This window comes from Stylophora pistillata, chromosome 14 (genome assembly GCF_964205215.1).
Source record: "Stylophora pistillata chromosome 14, jaStyPist1.2, whole genome shotgun sequence".
NCBI classification, from domain to species: Eukaryota; Metazoa; Cnidaria; class Anthozoa; order Scleractinia; family Pocilloporidae; genus Stylophora; species Stylophora pistillata.
Genome location: NC_142532.1, coordinates 17037826 through 17061235, shown reverse-complemented (window position 1 = coordinate 17061235; position 23410 = coordinate 17037826). Strand labels below are relative to the sequence as shown.

The 23410-nt window shown below is 39.3% G+C and overlaps 1 protein-coding gene, 1 long non-coding RNA gene and 1 other non-coding gene across 3 annotated transcripts; 1 reads left to right on the top strand and 2 right to left on the bottom strand.

Moving 5' to 3' along the window:
* Positions 1–11386: 11386 nt before the first annotated feature.
* Trnay-gua (transfer RNA tyrosine (anticodon GUA)) lies at positions 11387–11460 on the bottom strand. The gene has a single exon. It is a non-coding gene; the product is annotated as a tRNA-Tyr (tRNA).
* Positions 11461–12854: 1394 nt separating this feature from the next.
* On the top strand, positions 12855–16176 carry LOC148716869 (uncharacterized). The gene is made up of 2 exons (XR_015995530.1): positions 12855–13057; positions 15754–16176. It is a non-coding gene; the product is annotated as an uncharacterized LOC148716869 (long non-coding RNA).
* Positions 14887–22685, bottom strand: LOC148716868 (uncharacterized). Its single transcript, XM_088745605.1, has 5 exons — positions 22296–22685; positions 21271–21648; positions 20282–20617; positions 16193–16627; positions 14887–15927 (listed from the first exon to the last, which is right to left on the bottom strand). The coding sequence occupies exons 1-5, from the start codon at positions 22525–22527 to the stop codon at positions 15623–15625; spliced, it is 1686 nt and encodes a 561-aa protein (XP_088601731.1). The 5' UTR covers positions 22528–22685; the 3' UTR covers positions 14887–15622.
* Between the last annotated feature and the right edge of the window lie 725 nt (positions 22686–23410).

Below are 23410 nucleotides of genomic sequence, written 5' to 3'. Positions count from 1 at the left end.
AAACATAGATCTGTTCGAAACATGGCCTACTAGAGTGGTGTATTGTTATGGATCGTGGCAACCCATGTTCAAAGAATTGAAAGCTCAAGGTGTGACTTTTCACGAGGGAGTACCCGAAAAAAAGGATTTGGATAAATGGTTTGCAAAAGTACGAGGTGGTATGCTCATTATGGACGATCTCATGGCTGATGGTGGTGATGACATGACCGTCATGAATATCTTTACACAACATTCTCATCACATGAACCTTACGGTGTTATACCTCACTCAGGATTTATTTCCTAAAGGCAAAAATGCCAAAACCATTTCTCGCAATGCGCAATACATCATCGTCTTTAAAAATCCTCGCGATCAAGTGGCCATACGTACTTTGATACTACAAATGTATCCCATGCGTTGGAAACAAGTACTGGACAAATATGATCAGGTGACTGAACGACCTTTTGGTTATTTAGTATTTGATGTACATCCAGCTACAGCTGACAATCGTCGAATGGTGAGTCATCTATTACGCCACGAAGGGTTCATAAGGTGTCACCGTTAACATGGATTCGTCACCCGTACCCATCTCTAATATGTCTTTTCAAGATTTGGATATATCAACAAAAGTTGAAATGGTAAATTGGCCACCGTAATGATTACAAAAGCTGACGTTTCGAGCGTTAGCCCTTCGTCGGAGCGAATAGAGGAATTGTGGGTTGGTGTGCTTTTAAAGGCAGAAAATGGAGCTACGTTATTGGTGGGTGCATGGCAACGAGAAAAACATGAATAAATTAGTGGAATGAAAAGCGTTCATTGATCCCTGTGGGATTGAGACTGCCGGTTTGAAAGATGAGCTTTTGTTCAAGATTTTTACGGCTTTCCGTGCCACCTAAGTGCAAGGAAAGACCGCAGATTGCCATATGTTGCTTAGAATGATGCGGTCTTTCCTTGCACTTAGGTGGCACGGAAAGCCGTAAAAATCTTGAACAAAAGCTCATCTTTCAAACCGGCAGTCTCAATCCCACAGGGATCAATGAACGCTTTTCATTCCACTAATTTATTCATGTTTTTCTCGTTGCCATGCACCCACCAATAACGTAGCTCCATTTTCTGCCTTTAAAAGCACACCAACCCACAATTCCTCTATTCGCTCCGACGAAGGGCCAACGCTCGAAACGTCAGCTTTTGTAATCATTACGGTGGCCAATTTACCATTTCAACTTTTGTTGATATATCCAAATTATTTCGTTACTCCCACCGACGCAGCCCCAAACAGTTTCTTTCGAAACTATCAGCCTTTTTTCAAGATTTGATTGCTGAATACGACAGCACTGGAGAATTTGCCAATGTATTGGGTATTGGTGTGGGAAATTCACCCATGCCCACCACGAGTGGTGTATCACCACCTACCTTGGCTGGTGGGCCTGCGGGCATTCCTACCACTAGTATCCCTGTACCTTCACCATCACCACCGCCAGCACCACCTCGTACGCCCCAAGGTCTCATACGAGCTTTAGGTTCAGACAGTTCCCCGTCTCCACCAGCACGACCCACCCGTCGAGCAACACCACGACGGCGTAGGACAGCCCCACGACGTCGAGCACGTACCTCCTCTGCGGTTTCTTCTACCGATGACAGTGATACGAGCACGAGTAGTAGCGGAAACAATTTACAGAGACGTTTACAAATCTTGTTAAACGATCAAAGGAATGCAGCGGCGGGTCGTCGTATTGCAGGCATTACCACCACTAATACCATCACCACTACCTATAAAGATAGCGGACGTCCTACTGTCACCCGCAATTCAACCAGCGTGCGTAATTGAAAGCATGAAGAGAGTGCGGCGTAAGATACAAAAGGGTGGGTTATTTCGTCCGAGGAGACGTATACTTGGACGCCGTCGTACCGTACAAAAAGGTGGAATAGCTTCCTGGGTCGCCAAAGCCTTGATAGCCTATGCTCTTAGTTGAATCATGAATGTCAAGAAACTTAAATTTCTTAAATCGATCCTACGCGAAAAGGATCGTCACAAGCGTATGGAAAAACTATTACACGCTGACAAGGAAGACATCAATGCAGTCAGCGAATTGTCGCTCAATTTTCTCAAACAGAATATTCCCGTATCACAACCCGTCGTCAAGGGACTAAAGCGTCACAAGAATGATATTAGGGAACTAGGACGTCGTAAAACCTCCTTAAAACGAAGGCGCGAAATACTTATGAATCAGAAAGGAACAGGATTCTGGCGAGGAATGAATAAGGTCCTTTGCTCGTGTTATAAAAAGAGATGAGCACTGATGATAAAGTGGACTTTTCGATTGAAGAGCTCACAGAGAACCTTGAAGAGTTCACAGAGAACGTAGAAGAAGTCGTAGAAGAAGTACAAGAGACCCTTACCTGTATAGCAAGAATTCTTTTAGCTTTACGAAAATTATGGCAACGTCTATTCAAACCTACATGATGATAAAACCCGAGGAATTCAAAGCCCTCGTTGATTACTACAAGGGTAAAATTACAGAGAGCACCCTGCTGGACAAGACAGCACGCGTGGCAGCCGAAACGTCTTTGCTCATTGACGATCCACATATTCCTCCGGCCTTGAAGGAACCTCGCATTAAAGAATTGAATCGAACCAAGACAAATTTGACCAATAAATTGAGACAAGGAGACGACGCGTACGTGCTTTCTGGAGAGAACGAAGACGCCAATCTCGATGGTCTCCAAGAGAGATTCATAAAACAAGTGGCGCGTTCTATCAAACAGGAAGCCAAGACCCCCGCCAAGACTCCTCCTCCTCTTCCTCCTCTTCCTGAAAAAAGGAAACGTAAACGGCGGGCTACGGAAGCTGAAAAGTTGAAGGCGTTCAGTAATTGGGAACCGTGGGAGAAACGAGGGTGGGATCCCTATCAAGCCTTCCAATAAAAAAAGTTTTTAAAAACAAAATACGCGCGTTTCTATCATTCATTTTTCATCATGTCGCAGCCTGAGAGCTCGTCGTTTTACATCACATTACCCTGCAATGACGGTAGTCTCAAGTTATTCCCAAACAACACTAATACTTCGTGGAAGAACAAATTGGAGAGACCTTTGGAACTCAAGGGAAAATGGGAAGTAGGTCTAACCAATGTCATCCTACCGTCCTCGTCTATCTTGAAAGACTACCTCAGTACCTTGGAAGATGGCGACATTCTTCTATACACAAGTCGACTCGTACCCCAAGAAAGAATAGGAAAAAAGACCTATGTCACATACCGTGACATTAAAGAAATGAAACACACTTCGGTAGTTGAGTTTATGAAACATTTATTTCAAAAGGAAAAAGACCTCTTCGTAGATTCTTTGAACATGCAACGGCTGCGGGCTAGAGCCACTCGCCTACAAAATCATCAAGCGGGAGATCCGTACTACGTCACGTATGATTTTTTTTAAGCGTTGATGATGATCAAATGACCATTAAATGGGGTGACGCCATTGATACGTCCGAGTGGATAGGCTTAAACCGTGTCAACAATCAGTGTTACATGGTGCTAAGGGAAGACCTACGTACAACTTTCCGTTGGGTAAAGTATGTACAAGTACAAGACACAACTCAATCCACCCCGACCTACGTCACACGACCCACAACTGATAGAAATTTGGTAAAAAAAGAACATCCTGGTTGGTGGCAAACAATCGGAGATCGTAGTAAAGAGGGTTATCCCTTTGGAATGAGTAAAAAGAGAATAGCTTTGACGAACCCCCCGAGCGATGTCAATGGTACCTTTACAGGTATTAAATTTATCGTCGAATCAGTGGCCTGGATATTTCAAAATTTAAACCACTCTTCCCACTACAAAGGTTCAGGCACAAGAGGACTGTACATCTACTCGTCCCTGTGTGAACCCACCCTGATGGGAGATCAAACAGCTGACCTGTTATCACCGATTCCCTTCCAACCCAAACTAGATGGTCAGTACGTATATACACCACCTGTAGTGCTGTATAAACCCTTGCGCTCGCACGAGTTTCAACAGATAGAAACAAACATCGCAGAGGTGGATGAGAATAGCTTAGCTCGGTACGCTAAAAACGAAGTCAGTATTCTCACGCTTCATTTTAGACGTTTACATCGATAAAAAATGGCTTCCCTCGTCAAACCCGATCGCGAATTGTACCTGACCCTACCCAGCAATGACTCCAGTATCGTCTCCTTCCCCAACAACACGAACCATCACTGGACCAATCAACTACCCCATCCCATTGAACTGGAGGGCGAATGGGAAGTGGGTTTGTCCCAGATTACCTTACCCACTGAATCCAAGGTAAAAGAGTACTTGGACACATTGAGTGACGACGACCCCATCATGTTTACTAGCAATGCTGTATGGGTCAAAGACATTGGTAGTGGTACTAGTGCAAGATTGGACATTACCGTGTTCTACAAAGACATCAAGGATGCTAATATTCAAACTGTCTTTGATTTACTCAAAGTACTGTTCGACACTGACGCCGAAAAGAGAGCGTGGAATATGGAACGAAACTATGTCACCAAACATGTATTCAGGGTCATCTATAACGAAGTCAACAATGACGTCAAAATAACGGCGGGTCATCTGGGTACGGATACTGCCACCTACTTACATATTGCTAATAACATGAAAGTGCTCCTACGTAAGGAATTGTGTCTCAAATTCAATTGGGTGGAAGAAAAGACACTTTCAAGTGGACATGTGAGACCCGCCAATGGTGTCAACCTGCTTTCCGATTTTAGGAACCCTGATCAAGGATGGAAAAATACCTATCGAGCGCGATATAGCGCTCTGTGGAATACACCTTTTGGCTTAGAAGACATCACTGATTTTTATGGTGAAGCCTACATACGGTTCCATTTAGAAGAACTAGCTTACACTTTTACGAATACTATAAACAGTTCATATAAAAAAGGAACAATATCCAGGGCCTTGTACGCGTACTCGTCGCTGTGTGCACCCACCATCACTGGTGATCAGACCACCGACCTGCTACGCTCTGTCAGATACAAGCCTGGCTTAAACGAGACGTTCACCTACGAACCCACTCACATTCACTATAAACCCGTGCGCACGTCAAACATTTCGACAATTGAAACAGGCATCGGTGAGACAGCTAGCAACGACACCTTAGACATCAACAAAGGACCTACGATAATTACGTTACATCTAAAGAAAAAGGAAAACGGAACATAATGGCTACCCTCGTGAAACCCGATCGTGAATTGTACCTAACCCTACCCAGTAACGACGCCAGCATCGTCGCCTATCCCAACAACACGAACCATCACTGGACCAAGAATTACCGCATCCCATCGAACTGGAGGGTGAATAGGAAGTGGCTCTCAATGAAATCATTCTACCCACTGAATCAATACTGACAGAGTACTTGTCCACACTGGGTGACGATGACATACTTCTAAGAATGAGAAATATGCTCTTTGCTCCTACCCTTCAAACCATTTTTACTACACATGTGACCTACAAGGATATCAAAGGTGTCGAAATCATCACTACATATGACTTACTCGATATCCTCTTCAGAAAAGCACTACAATTGCAAGCATGGAACATGGACAAGGACTATACCATCAAAGCCGCTTTCAAAGTCAACTTAGACGATACGAGCGGAGATGTGACGTTATCGGCGGGTCATGTACCCACGGATCAAGTCACCTTCAATAACATTGCCAATAACATGCAATTACTCCTACGAGTGGACATGTGTGAAAAATTTGGATGGATAAAACAACACTCCACTTTTGACAACAAACCCATTTTTATAAATGGACCCAATTTGACTTCGTTTTTCCGAAACGAGAATCAAGGATGGTCTAAACTTTACGATTTACGAATGGGTTCCTCGTACAAATGGCCCTATGGATTAGAATATGTTAAATACATAGACTACGTTAATAACTCAAAACAAACAAACTTCTGCCGTTTCCATTTAGAAGAGTTAGATTACAAATTCACCAACACCAAAGAAAACACGTCCAAAAAAGGGAATACATTGAGATCGCTCTTCGTATACTCGTCGTTATGTCAACCCACCATCACGGGTAGTAACACTACAGACATGTTACGAGAAATCACTTACAAACCAGGCTTAAACCAGACACATATCTTTGAACCCCGAAAACTAACTTATAAGCCAGTCCGCATCTCACAGATCTATACGATCGAAACGGGTATAAGCGAATCAGAGGCGAATAGTACAGACTACGTGGACTTCAACGAAGGTCCTACTATACTCACGTTACATTTAAGAAAGATTGTTAAATAATGTTAGAAGAAAATAAAAAATACCTTTTTTCACTTTGACACACCCTTCTCTCCTTTTTTCGTTTTTTAACTTACACTTTCTCTATTATAGACCCTTATGATCCACGCCCTCTCCACGCCACCCTTTCCCTAGGGAACCTTACTAGGGGATACCCCCCCATCCCCCTACCCTTAGCGTGACCGTCACGCCATCTCTACCGTATGTATAAAAGGAGAGATCATTCGAGGTACGCTTCACATTGGGCAAGATGTCAGACGAGACGATGTCAGATGAGACGGTGCCAGATGACATAGTGGTTAAAGCTGTACCTTTGACTCTGAACTCCTTTGCCATCAAAAAAGAAGACGTTCTATTGAGGAACAATATCCAGCGACTACCCTTTGAAATACGTCTATACATTCTGTATTTCTTATTGCACACCACCATGCAGAAGTTCCTAACTTTAGACGACGTAAGTATTTGATTTTTATAAAAAGAGCAAATGAATTTTTTCTAAAAAAATATTTTCTCTTTTTTACAGCTGATGTATTTTATTGAAGACATGCCAAGCCAACACACAGACACATTGGTCAATCTATGGAACAAAAGACAGATCGAACGTAAGAAGGAACTCTTCCGCAACGTTCACAAACATCTCGTAAGTGAAGGGCGTCAACACCCACTTGCTCGTAATACTTCTATCATATGTACTTTAATTTACCGTCTTACTGGCTCGCACTTCATATTCTAAAAGTCTTTTTTATATTTTTGAAGCGTTCAACTTATTCCAGATTAACATTATTACGTGGGCTGTGGGCTTTACGTTCAGATAAGGGCTATCAAGTTCGGTTACCCCGATGGGTATTTGGTATGAGCTTCAAAAAGAAAAGGATTCAACAAAGACGCCATCCTTAAGGTATTTTTTTTTATTTCGTTTCAGAAGCTCACTCATACCATCATTCATCAATTTGACAACTTTGATTTTGGTTTATTTCTATCTAATAACAGTTTTGATTACTTTGGTCAATTCTAATTCTAATTGGTATTTTATTTTTTTCTAAAAAACAGATGTATGCTTATAAGGTTATACAATGTGATAAACGACTCGGCTTTGTTAATCATCGATTCACCTTATACGTTGCCAATTGTTGTTACAAATCAGAAAATCGTCAATAGAGACGGGAATCAAGGAACTTTACACAAATATCATCCTCTCGTCACTTATTTTTGCCGTATGGAATGGTTTGATCATCATGAACAATATGGATGTTTCCTCTACAAGATACGTAAAGGCGTTTTTACTTGTCCATAAAAAATTCGAGTAAGATTTTTTTTTCTTTGTAGAACTTCATAACAGTACTGATGGCGTCTGTATATAATTGGATACATCCCACTTTAAACAGTGATTATGATCCTAACTACACGAACTTTTGCGAGTTGATTTACGACGATGATAAACCGAAATACATTTACACCTATAGTATAAGTAAAGGTGTTGTTTCTTCTTCTTTATCCTAGATAGCTATGAGACGTTATGGTATTATAATTACAAAACCTCTCTTTTAGATAACTGCAATTGAACCAGTTAGGATTATCGGGAGAGATGGTTATACAACAACATCATTCAAACAGATTAATTATTATTTTTTTTAAGACCTCTCTTATTTCATCTTAGATAACTGTGATTGAACCACTTAGGATTATGAGGAGACTTGCTTATATACCAGCATTATTCAATCGTGTTAATTTTAAACAAATGAAAAACATCTTTTTTATAAAAAACTCTTCTTTATCATAGATAACTGTGACTCATCCACTTGTGATTATCAAGAAAGCTACATATATACCATCATTCCAACATTTTAAACATGTTTCTTTTTGGGTTTAGATACTCCTGACAAGTCATGGTATAGAAAATGGCATATTAAGGCCGTTAAATGACCCCATTTGTAATTGTCCAGCGGATGTGACCCATTTCGTTAATATTACACCACATTTCTTTGTTATTCACAGACGTTATTATCGAAATTATTCGTTAGAAGTCTATGAGAGATTGGGTTTTGAAAATGCTCCACTTTCCCTTTATTCTTAGATGGTTCTCGTGGATTATGTCGCACGTTTTCAAGTACGACACATTTCAGATCTACTTCATGCAGTAGTCAATAATGAAGCCGCCCTTTTCACTAACTTTTTTATATTATTGATGCATAATACTACTATCGTTGAACCAATTTTATTACGAAAGTACACGTTAGACAGACGTTTTAAGATTGTAGTTACACCGTCCAATTCTATTTGTTATTTATAGAGAAATATGCGCTCCTACACTGGAGATCATCTTGACAATGTGGACTCGCTTTCAATCCTTCTTCATTCGTGGAGATTCGAACCATTGGGATGTTCTCTGAGGACTCATTTTTTCATTGAAGCTTTTCACAAACCAATCTCTTATTTAATAAATCCTATAAGACGTATCCCCTTAAAACGTGGTATCGTTTAAATTTTTTTCAGAATGCTATAAAAGGATCGACAACTTCTATGACAACGTGTTTAAAACATTCGACGCGTTATATAAACGGTTGTAATTGTGGATATAGATACACTCATTATCTTTCATTCGATCCAGATAGAAATATGTTTCATATTAATAGAAAAATCAAAAGGAAAAGATATCGTGAAATGGCCACTAATGATTATAATTTTGTCTATCATTGTGACACGTGCTACCTATTACACGCGGGAGACTTGTAGATTTTTTTCTTTTTTTCTATCTTTCAGATCATTAACGGCATAATAACTTGTCTAAAACCCCAAGACCATCTATGCGAATGTGGTTCAAATATGACACACTACCTTTTTGTGAGCAAAAACGATATTTTCATTTGCGAAAGGCAAAAACGAACCGATAATGAATTAAACGAAAATGGTCACACATATGTAATAAGACGTTAATTTTTTCTTTTTTTGTAGATGATTAGAAACCAATTCGTCATAAAATACGGAAAAGAAATATTTAATAGAGATCGTCGAGTCCATTTCTCTCCTTGCTCATAAACTTTTTTTCATTTCTTATAGATGATTAGACATCATTTCATCAGAAAATACGGACGAGACACTTACAATAGAAATTTTATTTAATTTTTTTAGATAACTAGATTCCTCTTCATATGGAACTATGGAAAAGATATATACAATCTATTCGTATATGATGCTAAAAGTTCACCGCGTGTATTAAGTATGATGATGCCTGAGTATATTGAGTATGACGTTTAATTTTTTCTTTTTTACAGACTGTCATATTAGAATATAGGAAGAATAGTAATAATCGATTCCTTGCATTTTTAAGACCTTGTGATAATGACGATAGAGATTGTACTTGTCATTTTGACGAAACGCATTTCATTACTTTGAATACATCAGAAGATGGTTTATGGTATTCACTTCATATTGCTGTAAGAATATATGGTAAAAAGTATCGTACTAAACATTCAAGACTTCATTGTAGTACTTGTCACCAACTTCGTCGCGGTTACTGGATACTTTAAGTAATTATTTTTTTTCCTTTTTTCTACAGAATGTCCTATTAGAAAATCAGAAAATGATTATTCGATTCATATTTATGTAAAATATTTTTTCACTTTTCGACAGAACACTTTGGCATCAGTCAGTCCGAGCTTAATTAGATTTCTAAAAACAAGACGCTTTCTGGCTTGCGATTGTGAAATGTATGAAACGCATTATCTTCAATGCAATTCAGATAATGTAAATATCTATGACCTACATATTTGTAGGAAGTTAAGGGGTAGAAAGTATCCGAGAATATGGTTGACTGAACACTGCTCCAATTGCCATCTTATTTGTATGCGAGACTTTTTTTTTCGATTTTTTTCAGATTATGGGCAAGGAATATCCAGGATTTTTTAAACATGTAAATTTGATCGAATGTCTTAAACCAATTGATATAGAATATCTTTCGCTTTGTTCGTGCAAAGTATATGAAACCCATTACTTCTTAGTAGATACCATTGTACATACAGCTAAAAGGCTTATGGGTAAACGTTATAGGCAAAAAAAATCAGAATTCCATCAACCATATTCTCATTGCCATACTTGTTACGTTTAATCTTTTTCAGAAGGCGTACAAGAAATATGTAGAAGTAATCAAATGTCTTAAACCTCTGTTATCACCTAATCATTGTTCTTGTAATGTGTATGAAACGCACTACCTATTGTTAGAAAGGATGCATGCTCACATATCCAAGAAGATTATAAGTAGTCAATATAGACATAACTTTGAACGAGAATATCATTGCGATTGTTGTTATCAAATGACCTCAAATAGGTTATAATTTGTTCCTTTTCTCTTTTCAGGACGAAAGTTGTATCGCCTTAGTTTTCTCTATTGTTATTGTTATTGTCATGTTAGTTTTCCTGTTCTTCTTAAGCAGATGTATAACATTAAATTGTTATTAAAAAATGTTAAAAAGTCAATCACGTGTGCTCTATGTCTCCCATATAAGGATGAAAAATTACTCCTCTTGTCAGTACATCATGAAGACTTCCCTGCTGCTATTCATTGCCTTGTTTGCACACCTTTGTTGGGGTAGTATAAATAGACATCCCTCCACAACTCTCACTCCACTCTTCTTAAACGAGAGTATGAGTAGACGTATCCTGACATCTCTAAAATCTTCAAAGTCTCAACCTTTGTTAGCGGATTACATGAACTCAACCTTTGGAAAGGAACTCACACCAGGCGCCAAGACCACCAAGGAAGGGTTCGAAAAGATCATTCAAAAGTTGATGGAAAAAGCCAAAAATAACCCTGAAATGCTAGCCATTGCTCGACAAAATGAAGCCTTGGATAGGCAAATGAATCGCAAACCTCCTACTCCTAAGAGAAAGAAGGTTAAAAAAGGAAAGAACCCCAAGTTTAACATAATGAATTTCGTCAAAGGACCCAAAATGGGACCCGCCAAGAAAAAAAGTGGAGTCAAAAAGAAGAAGAAGACGCAGACAACGGCGGAAAGGTTATGTCTAAACAGGAATACCACTGTCCTGTCGCTGTTAAGGAGGATCCCGGGACTAAAGAGACCCATTCATTCCATTGCCAGAGGAGTTAAAAAATGACTGCCAAGACCTGGAATCGAACCAGGGACCATTAGTTCTACAAGCTAACGCTCTACCCAACTGAGCTACCTTGACTATTGTAAAAAACGTTAGAAAAAATTAAAAAAATGTATTCCCTCGAGTATATAACAAATGCATGAAAAGAGTCTATGTTTATTTTCTACTAATAAGAGATGCGCAAACGTCGTCCCAAAAGAAAGACACAACGCGGAGGAATTTTTGGTCCCAATCCCTATCAAAATACCCTCGCTACTGAAAGATTGGCCAAAAAATCTGCTAAAAAAATAGTCAACAGAATAAAACGTCGAAAAGGAAGCCTATTTAATAAGGCTGATTTTATCAGTGTGATTAATCGATTCTAACAATGGTCAGACGCACTCCTAAAGGACGCAAAAGGAAAAGACCAAGGAAAAGGGGAAGAAAACCAGGAAGGAAAATGAGACAACAAGGTGGAATATTACCCTTAGCCGCACTCATCCCCGCACTGATTGCAGGAGGAAAAGCCATTGGTCTAGGTGCCCTGGGCGGAGCCGCAGGATTTGGAGTAAACCAAGCATTGAAAGAAGCAGTGTAATTTTTTGAAAAAATGAATAAAAGCAATTTGTAAAATGTATCCGTCAGGGGCTGGGCACTACTCTTGCGCGCGCACATTCTTGCTGATCAAAAAATCAATTCTCCCTAACCCTTTTTCCTACCATCTCATTGGTCCATTTTAAGGACCTGTCAGGTTGGGAGAATTTATCCAAATCTGACCTAAGTGAGCCGATACCACTACTGTGACTGTGTCTAAAGGAAGAAAACCAAGGACAGCGCCTCTTCTTTGCAATAAAAATTAACAAAAGAAGAGCCAAGACTGTGAAAAGAATTACACCAGTTGCTGAGCCTACGACAACTAGGGTGACATCTGATGATGTGGTGGCTGACACTGATTAAAAGAAAAGAAAAGAAAATGAATTATTCAAATTTAAGTTTAGGTCAAGAAATAAAAATGAAATCAAAAGTTCAAAAACCCAAACCCGCTGAATGCGTTAAAAGCCAACAAGATGACTTCTATCGTCGAGGTTTCTTTCAGTTTTTCAACTGAAAGTTTGAGGAGGTTGCAGACCTTTTTTCAAAACCTACTCGAAAAAAGAATTAAGTAGAAATAAAACTTCTCTTTAACATTTATTTGTGAAGGAAGCACCTTTACGTGTATCAATTGGATCTTCCAGCAGACAGTCAGTTTTATTAACAATTGGTTGATCGCGGCCTATAGGATACTTTGATGAATTGGTGAAGAAATTAGGACATGGTTTACAGGCCTCTTCAGATGTCTGGCCAATGTTTGGCTGGTATGTTCCTTGAGGACATTGAATGCGACCACTAATAATAAAGGGAGCGAAAGGAAACACTAATAACAATAAAGGGAGCGAAATAAGAAAAAACTTGGCCTTTATCTAGTAATATTAAAACTAGGTGAACACACGCTCCACGCCCCACGAGCAATATCGGCTAACGATTGTTTCGAATGTGACGCCCACTTCCGTCGAGTTGAGTTGCGAGTTCCTGGCAATGACTATAGACTTTCTCCGGCACCGTCTTCGCATTAGCGGGAAACCTTCATACTTCCCTTTACTCTTCCACGAGCTTTTAACAAAATAGTCAGGAGCATAACAAAGTAGGAGGAAAACAGGTAAAGCTTCGCCTCGGCTTACCAATTTTCAGAAACGGGAAAAATTAGAAGTTTTTAAGGTCGGTTACTTATGGGTCTAAACCAAACCGTGGTTTTACAATGGCAATGGGCCTCAGATATTATCAATGAGAGGGATAATTTTATAAAATAAGTGTCCTTCCATTGTTTCCACTGCTTTCGGCCCTCTTGACACTGTTCACAAAAATAAATGTTCAGATGAAAGATTCGGTTCTGAAGATAGTTTGGAACGCGCTGGGTTTTGTTAAACAACGGCTAAACTTTTATTAAATGATCCGCCTTGAGTCTTTCAGACATTTCTCTAACAGTAGCATATCTTCGAAAATTCTCAGAGGATAACTTGTATTGAAGAGAAAAAATTGAACATTTAATGTGACTTTTACAATCTTCGGACGGAAACAAGTTTTCGACGTTTTACCGTAAGTTGATCAGTATTGCGAAAATTTGTCTCCAGGGAAAGTTTACTAGAATTACCGTGTAGTGTAAAAATTTGTCCAAATCCATCATTTAACTGCAATAATACAGATAATTGGCTCACATCTAGGGGCTGATTGTTCATTGGTTGGATAATGCTATCCGATACGTATTCGCTAGATAAAGATTTCTTGGCGTTCCAACCTCTGAACAACCGAAATCAGGTATTTAGACTTATTTCTATCCCATCTTCCAAAATATTTTTTAAAGTTGTAATGTAAGTGTCGGCTATTTCTTTCCCCCAAAACAGAGCATCGATTCCGTTGACTTGTAGTTCTCGAAACACTAATAACTTGAAAATTCCGTTTAATCCAAGTGAGTTTTCAGACCCTCGTGTCATTTTTTCAGCTACAACTTTATCCTCTGTGATTTATAACTAAAGAGCGCGATATTGGTTTTCAAGGGGAATTCAACGCGGAATTCACGAGTCAGGTGATAGATTTTCCTTGAATCGTATAATTGAATAAAAATAAGAAAAAAAGAAAACAGCATCGAAATTGTTTATTTTTATCCTGAGTGCGCGCTCAGATGCGAAACAATATCACTTAGCTTTGTTTTTAACTCGTAAATTTCACGCTAAATTTGCGAGATTTTATTCAATCACGCGACTCTAATCGTAAATTTACAACTTGATTAGTCGATGGACGGTAGGTTCGAACTGAATGAAGATGTGTTCTTTTGTGACAAAGCGTCCAGAAAAAAGATACTATAACCTAGGATAATCAAAGCAATCAAAAGTTACTTCTGTAGCAGATAGTAATTCGCCGACAAGGTTAGCGCCCTTCCTCTTCGGAGAGCTTCCGCTGATACTAAAACTGGTTGAAATACAACATTTTCGCGACTAAAATCATTACTAGAATCCAATGTCAATCATACTGGAAGAAAATCTTTGGTTAGACGGCAACAGCGAATTTATTAACAAAACAAAACTAAAACCGGAAATCTTTCTGTGTTTTTATCCTGAGTGCGCGCTCAGATGCGAAACAATATCACTTAGCTTTGTTTTTAACTCGCAAATTTTACGCTAAATTTGCGAGATTTTATTCAATCACGCGATTCTAATCGTAATTTTAAAACTTGAATAGTCGATGGACGGTAGGTTCGAACTGAATAAAGATGTGTTCTTTTGTGACAAAGCGTCCAGAAAAAAGATACTATAACCTAGAATAATCAAAGCAATCAAAAGTTACTTCTGAAGCGGATAGTAATTCGCCGACAAGGTTAGCGCCCTATCCTCTTCGGAGAGCTTACGCTGATACTAAAACTGGTTGAAATACAACATTTTCGCGACTAAAATCATTACTAGAATCAAATGTCAATCATACTGAAACAAAATCTTTGGTTAGACGGCAACAGCGAGTTTATTAACAAAACAAAACTAAAACCGGAAATCTTTCTGTGTTCGCAAGCTCCAAATTCATCCAATTTTTACCGTTATGATACAGATTATAACCCATTTCTATAGCATCTACGAAAATATCTAAGTTGTAATGTGTCAGCATTCTGTTTCTCCCTGAAGAAAGCATCAATTCAGTTGACATTTGGTATATCGAAACTGCGATAACTCGAAATTTCCTTCCAGTCGAGGTTAGTTTCATACCCTTCAGCTTATTTCCTCATTACGTACTAGCTTTACCCTCAGTGATTTATAATTACAGCGCAACGTTGTGTTATTTTCGGACCTGCTGTTTCCTGGTGCGGAAGTTGTTTCCAATTGTCGTTGCCTCCTATTAATTTTTGCGCGAGACAACTGAATAAAAACCGTAAACCTGTTTGTGGTTGTTGGCTACTCGTAAAGCCGCGAAAAAAGCCTAGCCGTTAAGCGTAAATATTGAAAAACATCAACCGCTGGTCGTAAGAAAATTTACCATAACAATTTCTCCCACTGATCTACAATGTATCATTTTGAAAGCGTCAAAATCTCGGAATGTTAACGTTCTTTCTATTACGTTACGGTTAATCAAATGTCAAAAACTAACTCAAAATATTTTGAAAAGTTAGTGAATCGTTGTTTTGTTCTAAAACACATTTGCTCGCTCGCTTTTACCATTAGAGTCAAACAACGAGGTAGTTTCAAGCTGTTGTTGGGTTGATAAAAAGAAATTCTCTGTTTTTCTGCTTTGGCCGCGAGACTATCTCTGGTGAATTGTTCAAAGCTTCAGAACCATCCACATCTTCTGTATCTTCAATCTCCCTCAAAATAGGTTGACATGAGAAAGACTCTGGATCGTGACTGTGTCTAAAGGAAGAAAACCAAGGACAGCGCCTCTTCTTTGCAATAAAAATTAACAAAAGAAGAGCCAAGACTGTGAAAAGAATTACACCAGTTGCTGAGCCTACGACAACTAGGGTGACATCTGATGATGTGGTGGCTGAAACTGAATAAAAGAAAAGAAAAGAAAATGAATTATTCAAATTTAAGTTTAGGTCAAGAAATAAAAATGAAATCAAAAGTTCAAAAACCCAAACCCGCTGAATGCGTTAAAAGCCAACAAGATGACTTCTATCTTCTATCGTCGAGGTTTCTTTCAGTTTTTCAACTGAAAGTTTGAGGAGGTTGCAGACCTTTTTTCAAAACCTACTCGAAAAAAGAATTAAGTAGAAATAAAACTTCTCTTTAACATTTATTTGTGAAGGAAGCACCTTTACGTGTATCAATTGGATCTTCCAGCAGACAGTCAGTTTTATTAACAATTGGTTGATCGCGGCCTATAGGATACTTTGATGAATTGGTGAGGAAATTAGGACATGGTTTACAGGCCTCTTCAGATGTCTGGCAAATGTTTGGCTGGTATGTTCCTTGAGGACATTGAATGAGACCACTTCCTCCTGGAGGGCAATAAAAACCGGCTGTACATTGTTTACAGACATATTTAGATGTCTGGTTAATGTTTGGCTGGTATGTCCCCATTGGACATTGAACGGGACCAGTTGCCTTTCGAGGGCAATAAAAACCGGCTGGACACAGTTTACAGGCCTGTTCAGATGTCTGGCTAACGTTTGGCTGGTATGTTCCTTGAGGACATTGAATGCGACCACTTCCTCCTGGAGGGCAATAAAAACCGGCTGGACATGGTCCTACAATATAATTCAAAACAACAGTTATCGTTAGCTTGTAAGTTTTGTTTTTCCAATCTACACCATACAAGTATTTACAAATCCCAAAGAGGGGAGTTCCCCTAAGATACCCTTGGGAAAATAAAACATACAAGCTAAAAAAAGTATATCTAGATGGCTCTGATAGGCCTGTCCAGGAGGGCAGTAAAAATCGGTTTTTTTGTAGAAAGGCATGTTTTGATTTCTGGTTAATGTCTGGCTGGTATGTTCCTATTGGATATGGAATAGGACCAGTTGCCTCTGAAGGGCAATAAAAACCGGCTGGACATGGTTTACAGGCCTGTTCAGATGTCTGACTAATGTTTGGCTGGTATGTTCCTGGAGGACATTGAATACGACCAGGCCTTCCTGGAAGACAATAAAAACTGGCTGGACATGGTCCTACAACATAATTCAAAACAACAGATATCTCAAGCTTATATCTTTTGAACTCCCAAAGTATACGTATATGTAGGTAATGTGATGATACTCAGGACAATTATCCATGCATATGTTTGCATAGTTTTCAAAAAAAGGTAGGAATTCCCTTGAGATCTCCTTTTGGAAAAGTTTGGCACGGCTCTGAGCAAACCCTTTTTAGTCACTGGAAATATGACAAAAAAATAAAATAAAAAGTGTACCTAAGAATTCAAGGAGAAGGAAATTAATTCAAGCATATAAATAACAATGGAACATCAATTATTCGCAGCTGTTCCAGGAAACCTTGAATTAAAGAGGCAAACGCAACAACCCCGAGAGTCATTGGGGGTAGTTTTCACGTTACGGTTTCTTAACCGCCTGCTTAACCACAGAATTTCATGAATACTTCCTTAGCAAAAGGACAAGGCGTTGTGAGTTTGATGAGTCTACTTATTTCTATCACTTATTAAAATTCATTGATCACCGGATACCCAGATTTCCTTTGAAGATTGTCGCTTGCCCGGTTTTTTTTTTCTTACAGTCTTATCCAAAACAGCTATATATCATTGATAAAAACGTTTTTCTCATTTAACTCTGGACCATAAAGTAGTAAGTAGTATAAAATAAGTTGTGAAAATATTCACAATTTCCCTCATGTCCTCCAGACACAGCTTCGGAAATTAGCAATTCTCACTGAAAATATTTTTTCTCTACTCACCACTATGACAAAATGATTACTGAAACGTAATTTTCATATCCGAGATTTTTGCAATATAATAGAGTTTGAACGTACGCGTTATTTGCAAACGCTGTGTACTTTTTTGGGGCCAACGCATAGCGTAAAGCACATTTTTAACCATTCGAAGTTGACCGGCTGAGATCAAAATTGGCGGCCATCTTGGCGCGGCCAAAACAGCCCTGTGACGTCACTGATTGTGTACTTCTGTGAAAGAAGGGTAAAAGTATGGAGTGTGGCTTGCATGTTGGGAAGCCGCAAAAGAGGATTTCGGGCAAAATGCCATCCCGTCTTCTTCATCGGCGGCCATATCGGCATCTTGGCTATCTGCGAGAGGTTCGCCTGGATAGGGAGCAAAATTCCCCACTGATACCGAGAACGAATCTCTACCAGTCTATTTAGTTAATCGGCAACTGACGAGATCCACAAGATTAGGATCGAAACCGCGGTCTTGCCTGACCATCTACAGAAAATTTCGAAAGACATTATAACGGCAGATGGGCTACTAAACGCCCCGGGCCAAAGCAATGCCATTCAGAGAATGAAGAAAACATGGAAGCCTCATACGACACCGCCACTGAAGATGATCTACTCGGCAAGTCTGAGGATAACGAAAAATTCCTCTGTACCAAATGCCTAGCAGAATATTCCCAGAATCCCTACAATATAGGGCGAGGGCCAAAATAAGAGCAGACGAGGATTTCAAAAATGAGATAAAGCAAATCCTTAACAACGCGGAGCAAGAAACAGTAAAGGCGATAATGTGCTTCTATGAACGTGAAATCGGTCGTTTTAATACCGAAATAAAGAAAAGAAAACGAGCCAAAACGGCTGGAACACTGAACACGAAGAACTGTAGTACGATCGAATCAGCGAGCGTGGCGCAAGCTGAAAGCAATCAAGACAACTTAACGATCGAGACAGTCAAAAAAATAGCTGTACATCTACAAAGGCGAACGATTCGAAAAAGACTCAATCCCTGATGTGCGTACTCAGTGCCGCACAAAAAGCAAATTCTCATGAAAAACTGGCATTTAATAGAAGTACAACCACTACTGAGCGAACTATACAAAAATCCGCCGCTCGTATCTTACAAAAGAGGGCGGTCGCTCAAAGACGTACTCGTGAGGCTAAACTTTGAATGGGCTACTCTAAACACACGCTGGGGAGTCGTGTAGGCCTGTCAACCCCATTTTACGGCATCATCTTCCTCTTCGCTACTGGAGACAACTTCGCTTCGTTCAGAAGAAGATTCACTTGACAAAACTTCAATATCTGCCATCTCCTTCGCCCACGAATACAAACAAACAGTGAGTGAAATAAACGACGCTATCGGAGTGAACACAACCAGTGACGTCATCAATCCATTTCGCTCGGTTCTAGAGCCCGGACATGGTTTTGTGTAAAATTTTTGATTTGAACGGTTAAAAAAGATATCTTTCGCCTCTTTTTGGCCAAAAAAAATTATCTCATGATGATCACCATATTCAAAACTACAGGTTAGAGCAAAAATTTCAGATACGAAAATTTCGTTTCAGTAGCACTTTAATTGAAGTACCAAAACCATGCAACATTGTGAATTCAGAACAGAGGAAAACTGGATCTGAAGTAATTCCGAGCATGAGTCATGAAGATCATGACATTTTGAAACCGAGCAGGAAGATAGCAGAAACAAATTGAGAAAAATTCAAGACAGCTATTTTCTGAAAACTCCAAATGATTTAGTCAGATCATGATACTGATATAATCCAGGCGAACAAGTGTTCCAGAAGGTGAAAACCCTGACCCCTATTCTTTAGCCTACCCAAAATGGCCCGAATCATCCTAAAAATTCCTATTTTGAATGCGTTCCGGTTTCAAAGAACTTACATTTCACGTGCCTTCGTTGTTTACATGCACTACTTTTTAGTCAAAAGTCACAAATCGACTTCGATTTGGCGCGGGAAATAGCAATAAATCGTTTCCGTAGTTTATTTAGTTTCATCGCCGTATATTATTTGTCCACTTCAATGATATAGCAAAGCGCTTCTGCTTCGAGCTTCAAATCATTCACGTGTGTAAACACGTTAGCTCTTACTTAGAGTGATAGCAAAGAGTCAAGTTGTACAGCATGCCGTGTTGTTGGGCTGTAAACTACATGTACCACTGAATCTATAGATGGCTTCTTGTGAAGAATTCAGTTCTGATGTGCATGGTTGATGTCTGGGTCAATCTCTATCCTAAAGAACGAAACAGTGAATGTTATTGATTTCTCGCCTTACTTCATGATCAATACTGATCGAGGGAAGCGTTTTCACGAACAGCGACTTTAAATGTTTAGAATAATCGGCTAACATTCGTAGTAAGTGCTGTGGCTGGAGAAATACAAAGACGCAAAGGGTTGGTCCATTGGGTAGTCCATGAAGTCAGTGTTTTTAACAGAGTAGATGTTTACTGTATACACATAATATTAAATAAACGTAAGAGAGTAGTTTGCTTACCAACTTTAAGAAAAAATGTTTTACTTGATTTCTGGTCATCATCTTGAAAAGCTTTACATGTGTAGTTTCCAGCATCTTCCATTGTGACGTTCTTAACTTCCAGTTTAGTAAGTAAGGTTAAGGAGTTAGCTTTATCTTTTTTTGGTACATGTATATAATGATATTCATACTTCAGTTCTTCATCATCCTCATTGATCTGTTTACTATTCTTCGAAAACTTTCCGTTAGCCTCAAGAGGGCTTTGGATTTTACAAGTAATGTTGACTGTGGTTCCAATGTAGGCTGTGTTCCAACGTTCAAGTTTTGCATACTCTATCACTGGAGGACCGTGTCTCACTAAAAATTAGAACAGAAGACTCTTTAGGAATCAAATGCTAAACTTTTCCTCGAACTGAAAGCCAAGTTTAAGTATTACTGATAATGATAAAATGCACTTCCAGTCCACTGAGTCAGCACCAACAGAAACTTTTTGCAAGCTACTGTTTTCATTTCTCCGCTATTTTCATTTACCACCTTTTTCTTTCACGGCTCGTAATGAGTAAAAGCTTAATAACCATATACGAGAGCCAATTCGAAGTTCTCTACTCAATCTCATTTTGCTTAATACTTCAACAAAAATAACACTGCCCTACAGTGCCTGCTCAGTCTGTACTATAATTTAAGAATAATTGTTTTTCCCTATAACTTAGGGCATACTGGCAGCTACCTGTATATCAGTTTGGCCACTTAAAAATCTGGGCCCAGTTGTATAAAGGGCGGAAAGCGCTCTACAACGGATAAATCACTATGCAGCGGATAAGTAATAACAAAACGTACTACGCTATCTATCGGATAGGGATTTATCCAGCCTTCGAACAACTAGGACCTGAGCAGGGGATCAGGTTTTCTCCAGAAGTTACAGTACAGACCTCAGGCGTGGTTAATTAGTACAGTAGAGACTTCAGGCGTGGTTACTTAGCACAGTACAGACCTCAGGCGTGGTTACTTACGCTTCACAATCAAGGTAGCTGTCGCTGATACATTTTGCCCCTTCTCATTTGTCACGAAACATGTGTAGTTACCTGCGTCGCTTTTTGAAATTACTTTGATTTCCAAAGTTTGGTTGCAAGGTGCAAATGAATATTTCAAATCTTTCAATTTAGAATCGAGTGGTTTGCCATTAAACAGCCAAGTTATATTTGCTGGTAAATTTGAATAGGCTTTGCATTCAAATGTGAAACAGTCATCCACATGAGCCGTGTTGTTAGATTCACTATCCATGGAAACTTTTACAGGGTCTCCTGTGGCTGAGGAATGGTTGGATGCTGATATCATTCCATTTCTACAATTTCCAGTGTCGCGTCTGTGTCGCTTTGATAAAAAGTAACCTAAATAAGAAAATATTTCAATTATTCAATCGTCAGTAAGTGAATTACCCTGGAGGCATGAACGTGAGATGAGTCGGTTTATCATCTACAGTTACTCTAGTTTCACGTGCAAAACTATAAATATCCTTCAATGAACAGGAATGAAATCGATAAATGAAGACCAGAAAAAAAAAAAATTTAAACAAAACGGGGTATTATGTATGTCATCCATCCAAGTAGTAACTCCAGCCAATAGGGCTTGACTTTAGTAAGAAGCGACATTCATGTAACGTGTCCTCCACAGACATCTCACGCAAAGTGTAGTTTAATTAAGTAAATACCCACAGGTCATCCAAACTGTTCAAGGAATCCTTCTCTGTTACATTGAAAACAACATTCGTATACTTTTCTCACGTGGACTTTTGTTTGTATGGGTCACCAAGAGAGTCTGAAATGTCATGACGTTATAAGTGGTCAACGCCACCGCTACGTTGTTGTTAAAATCTGAGAGGTCAAATAAAGCGTTGTCACAGCGCTGTCAAAAGCTAATTGGATCCAAACCATAAGTGCCAAGATTAAAATAGTGATAACACTTTAGGGAAGACAAATAACAGTTGTGAGGATTTAAGTTGTTACATAAAATCTGCTATAATTTGTTAGAAACTCACCTTTCCCACACTCTTTTGCGTAAGCTTTCCCTCGGCAAACAGCAATCTTTAGATCCTTATGATCACTACACGTTCTCACAAGGACATGGCCACTCACTCCATGCTTGTCCTTGCAAGGACAAAGTACCCTGTGTGGACGGCATTCCGATCTTTGTTCCCGTTCCTCCAAAACAGTCGAGGTAAATCCCACCCCGCAAAGGACACAAACTAATAGAAGTTCCCTGGCAAACATTAATGATTAAACTTGCCTGGATATTTCAAAAACTTCTCGCTTCGCGATTCCCTGCTGCTCGAACTTCGAATAGATTTGAGGCTATTAACTGAGGAATCTAAGTTAATCCCAGAATACAGCACGATACTCTTCTTGTATGCGGATGTAGCGAAAGTGGTAGTTCCCTCATCGGCCCAAAGTGGAGGTTTGCCAGCAACATTTTTCCTCTCCTATTAAAGGTCAATGTCCTAGAACAAAATCTTTGTTTTACAAGAATGACGCAGATGATCACCAGGGATGCAGAACTGATGATAAATGGAAGAAGTTTACAAATATTTGTTTATAGGGCGTTATTTTTCTCGCGGAACTCTTTTAAACCATTACACGTCAGTATGCATATTCTCCATACTGTTCTTTATAAGTTTCCTATAGTACTTACAGGGAGAATTTGTCAGGCGGTCAAGAGCCTTTGAAGCAGGTGACTATTTCCTTTATTCATGACATTGACGTTTGATTTCAGGGAGGTACTGTCGGGAGAAATTAGATGCTAGTCGCTCTAAGGGGTTAACTGGTTAAGACAATTATTTTTCTCACACGTACGATTTCTTATCAGATCTGTGTCTGTTTTCTGATTTAACAAGTCGATTCACTGATGCCTTTAAAAGCAGGAAAGAGCAGTTCAATTGGCGTTGGATGACTTTTCAGTCTTGCAAGTCACGTTCTTTCTTGACTCCCTGGGCTGACCGGCTAAGCGAGAAAACCCCGCTTAGGGAGAGAGTGCATTGTGTGATGAGATGAAATGAGACTAGCTGTAATTGACCTCTCAGCTAACTATGATTTGAAATGAATACCACTATACACTTTCTTACAGTCTTCACGCAGGCGGAGAATCGAGGAGAACTTC

Excerpts from the sequence above, each read along its gene's own strand:
- LOC148716868 (XM_088745605.1), bottom strand. The coding sequence starts at position 22,527 with ATGTTTGCCAGGGAACTTCTATTAGTTTGTGTCCTTTGCGGGGTGGGA. Across the intron at positions 16,628-20,281 it reads AACATTTTTTCTTAAAGTTG|GACCATGTCCAGCCGGTTTT; the intron begins GTAAGCAAACTA and ends ATTATATTGTAG. Across the intron at positions 15,928-16,192 it reads TCCAATTGATACACGTAAAG|TTTCAGCCACCACATCATCA; the intron begins GTGCTTCCTTCA and ends TCTTTTATTCAG.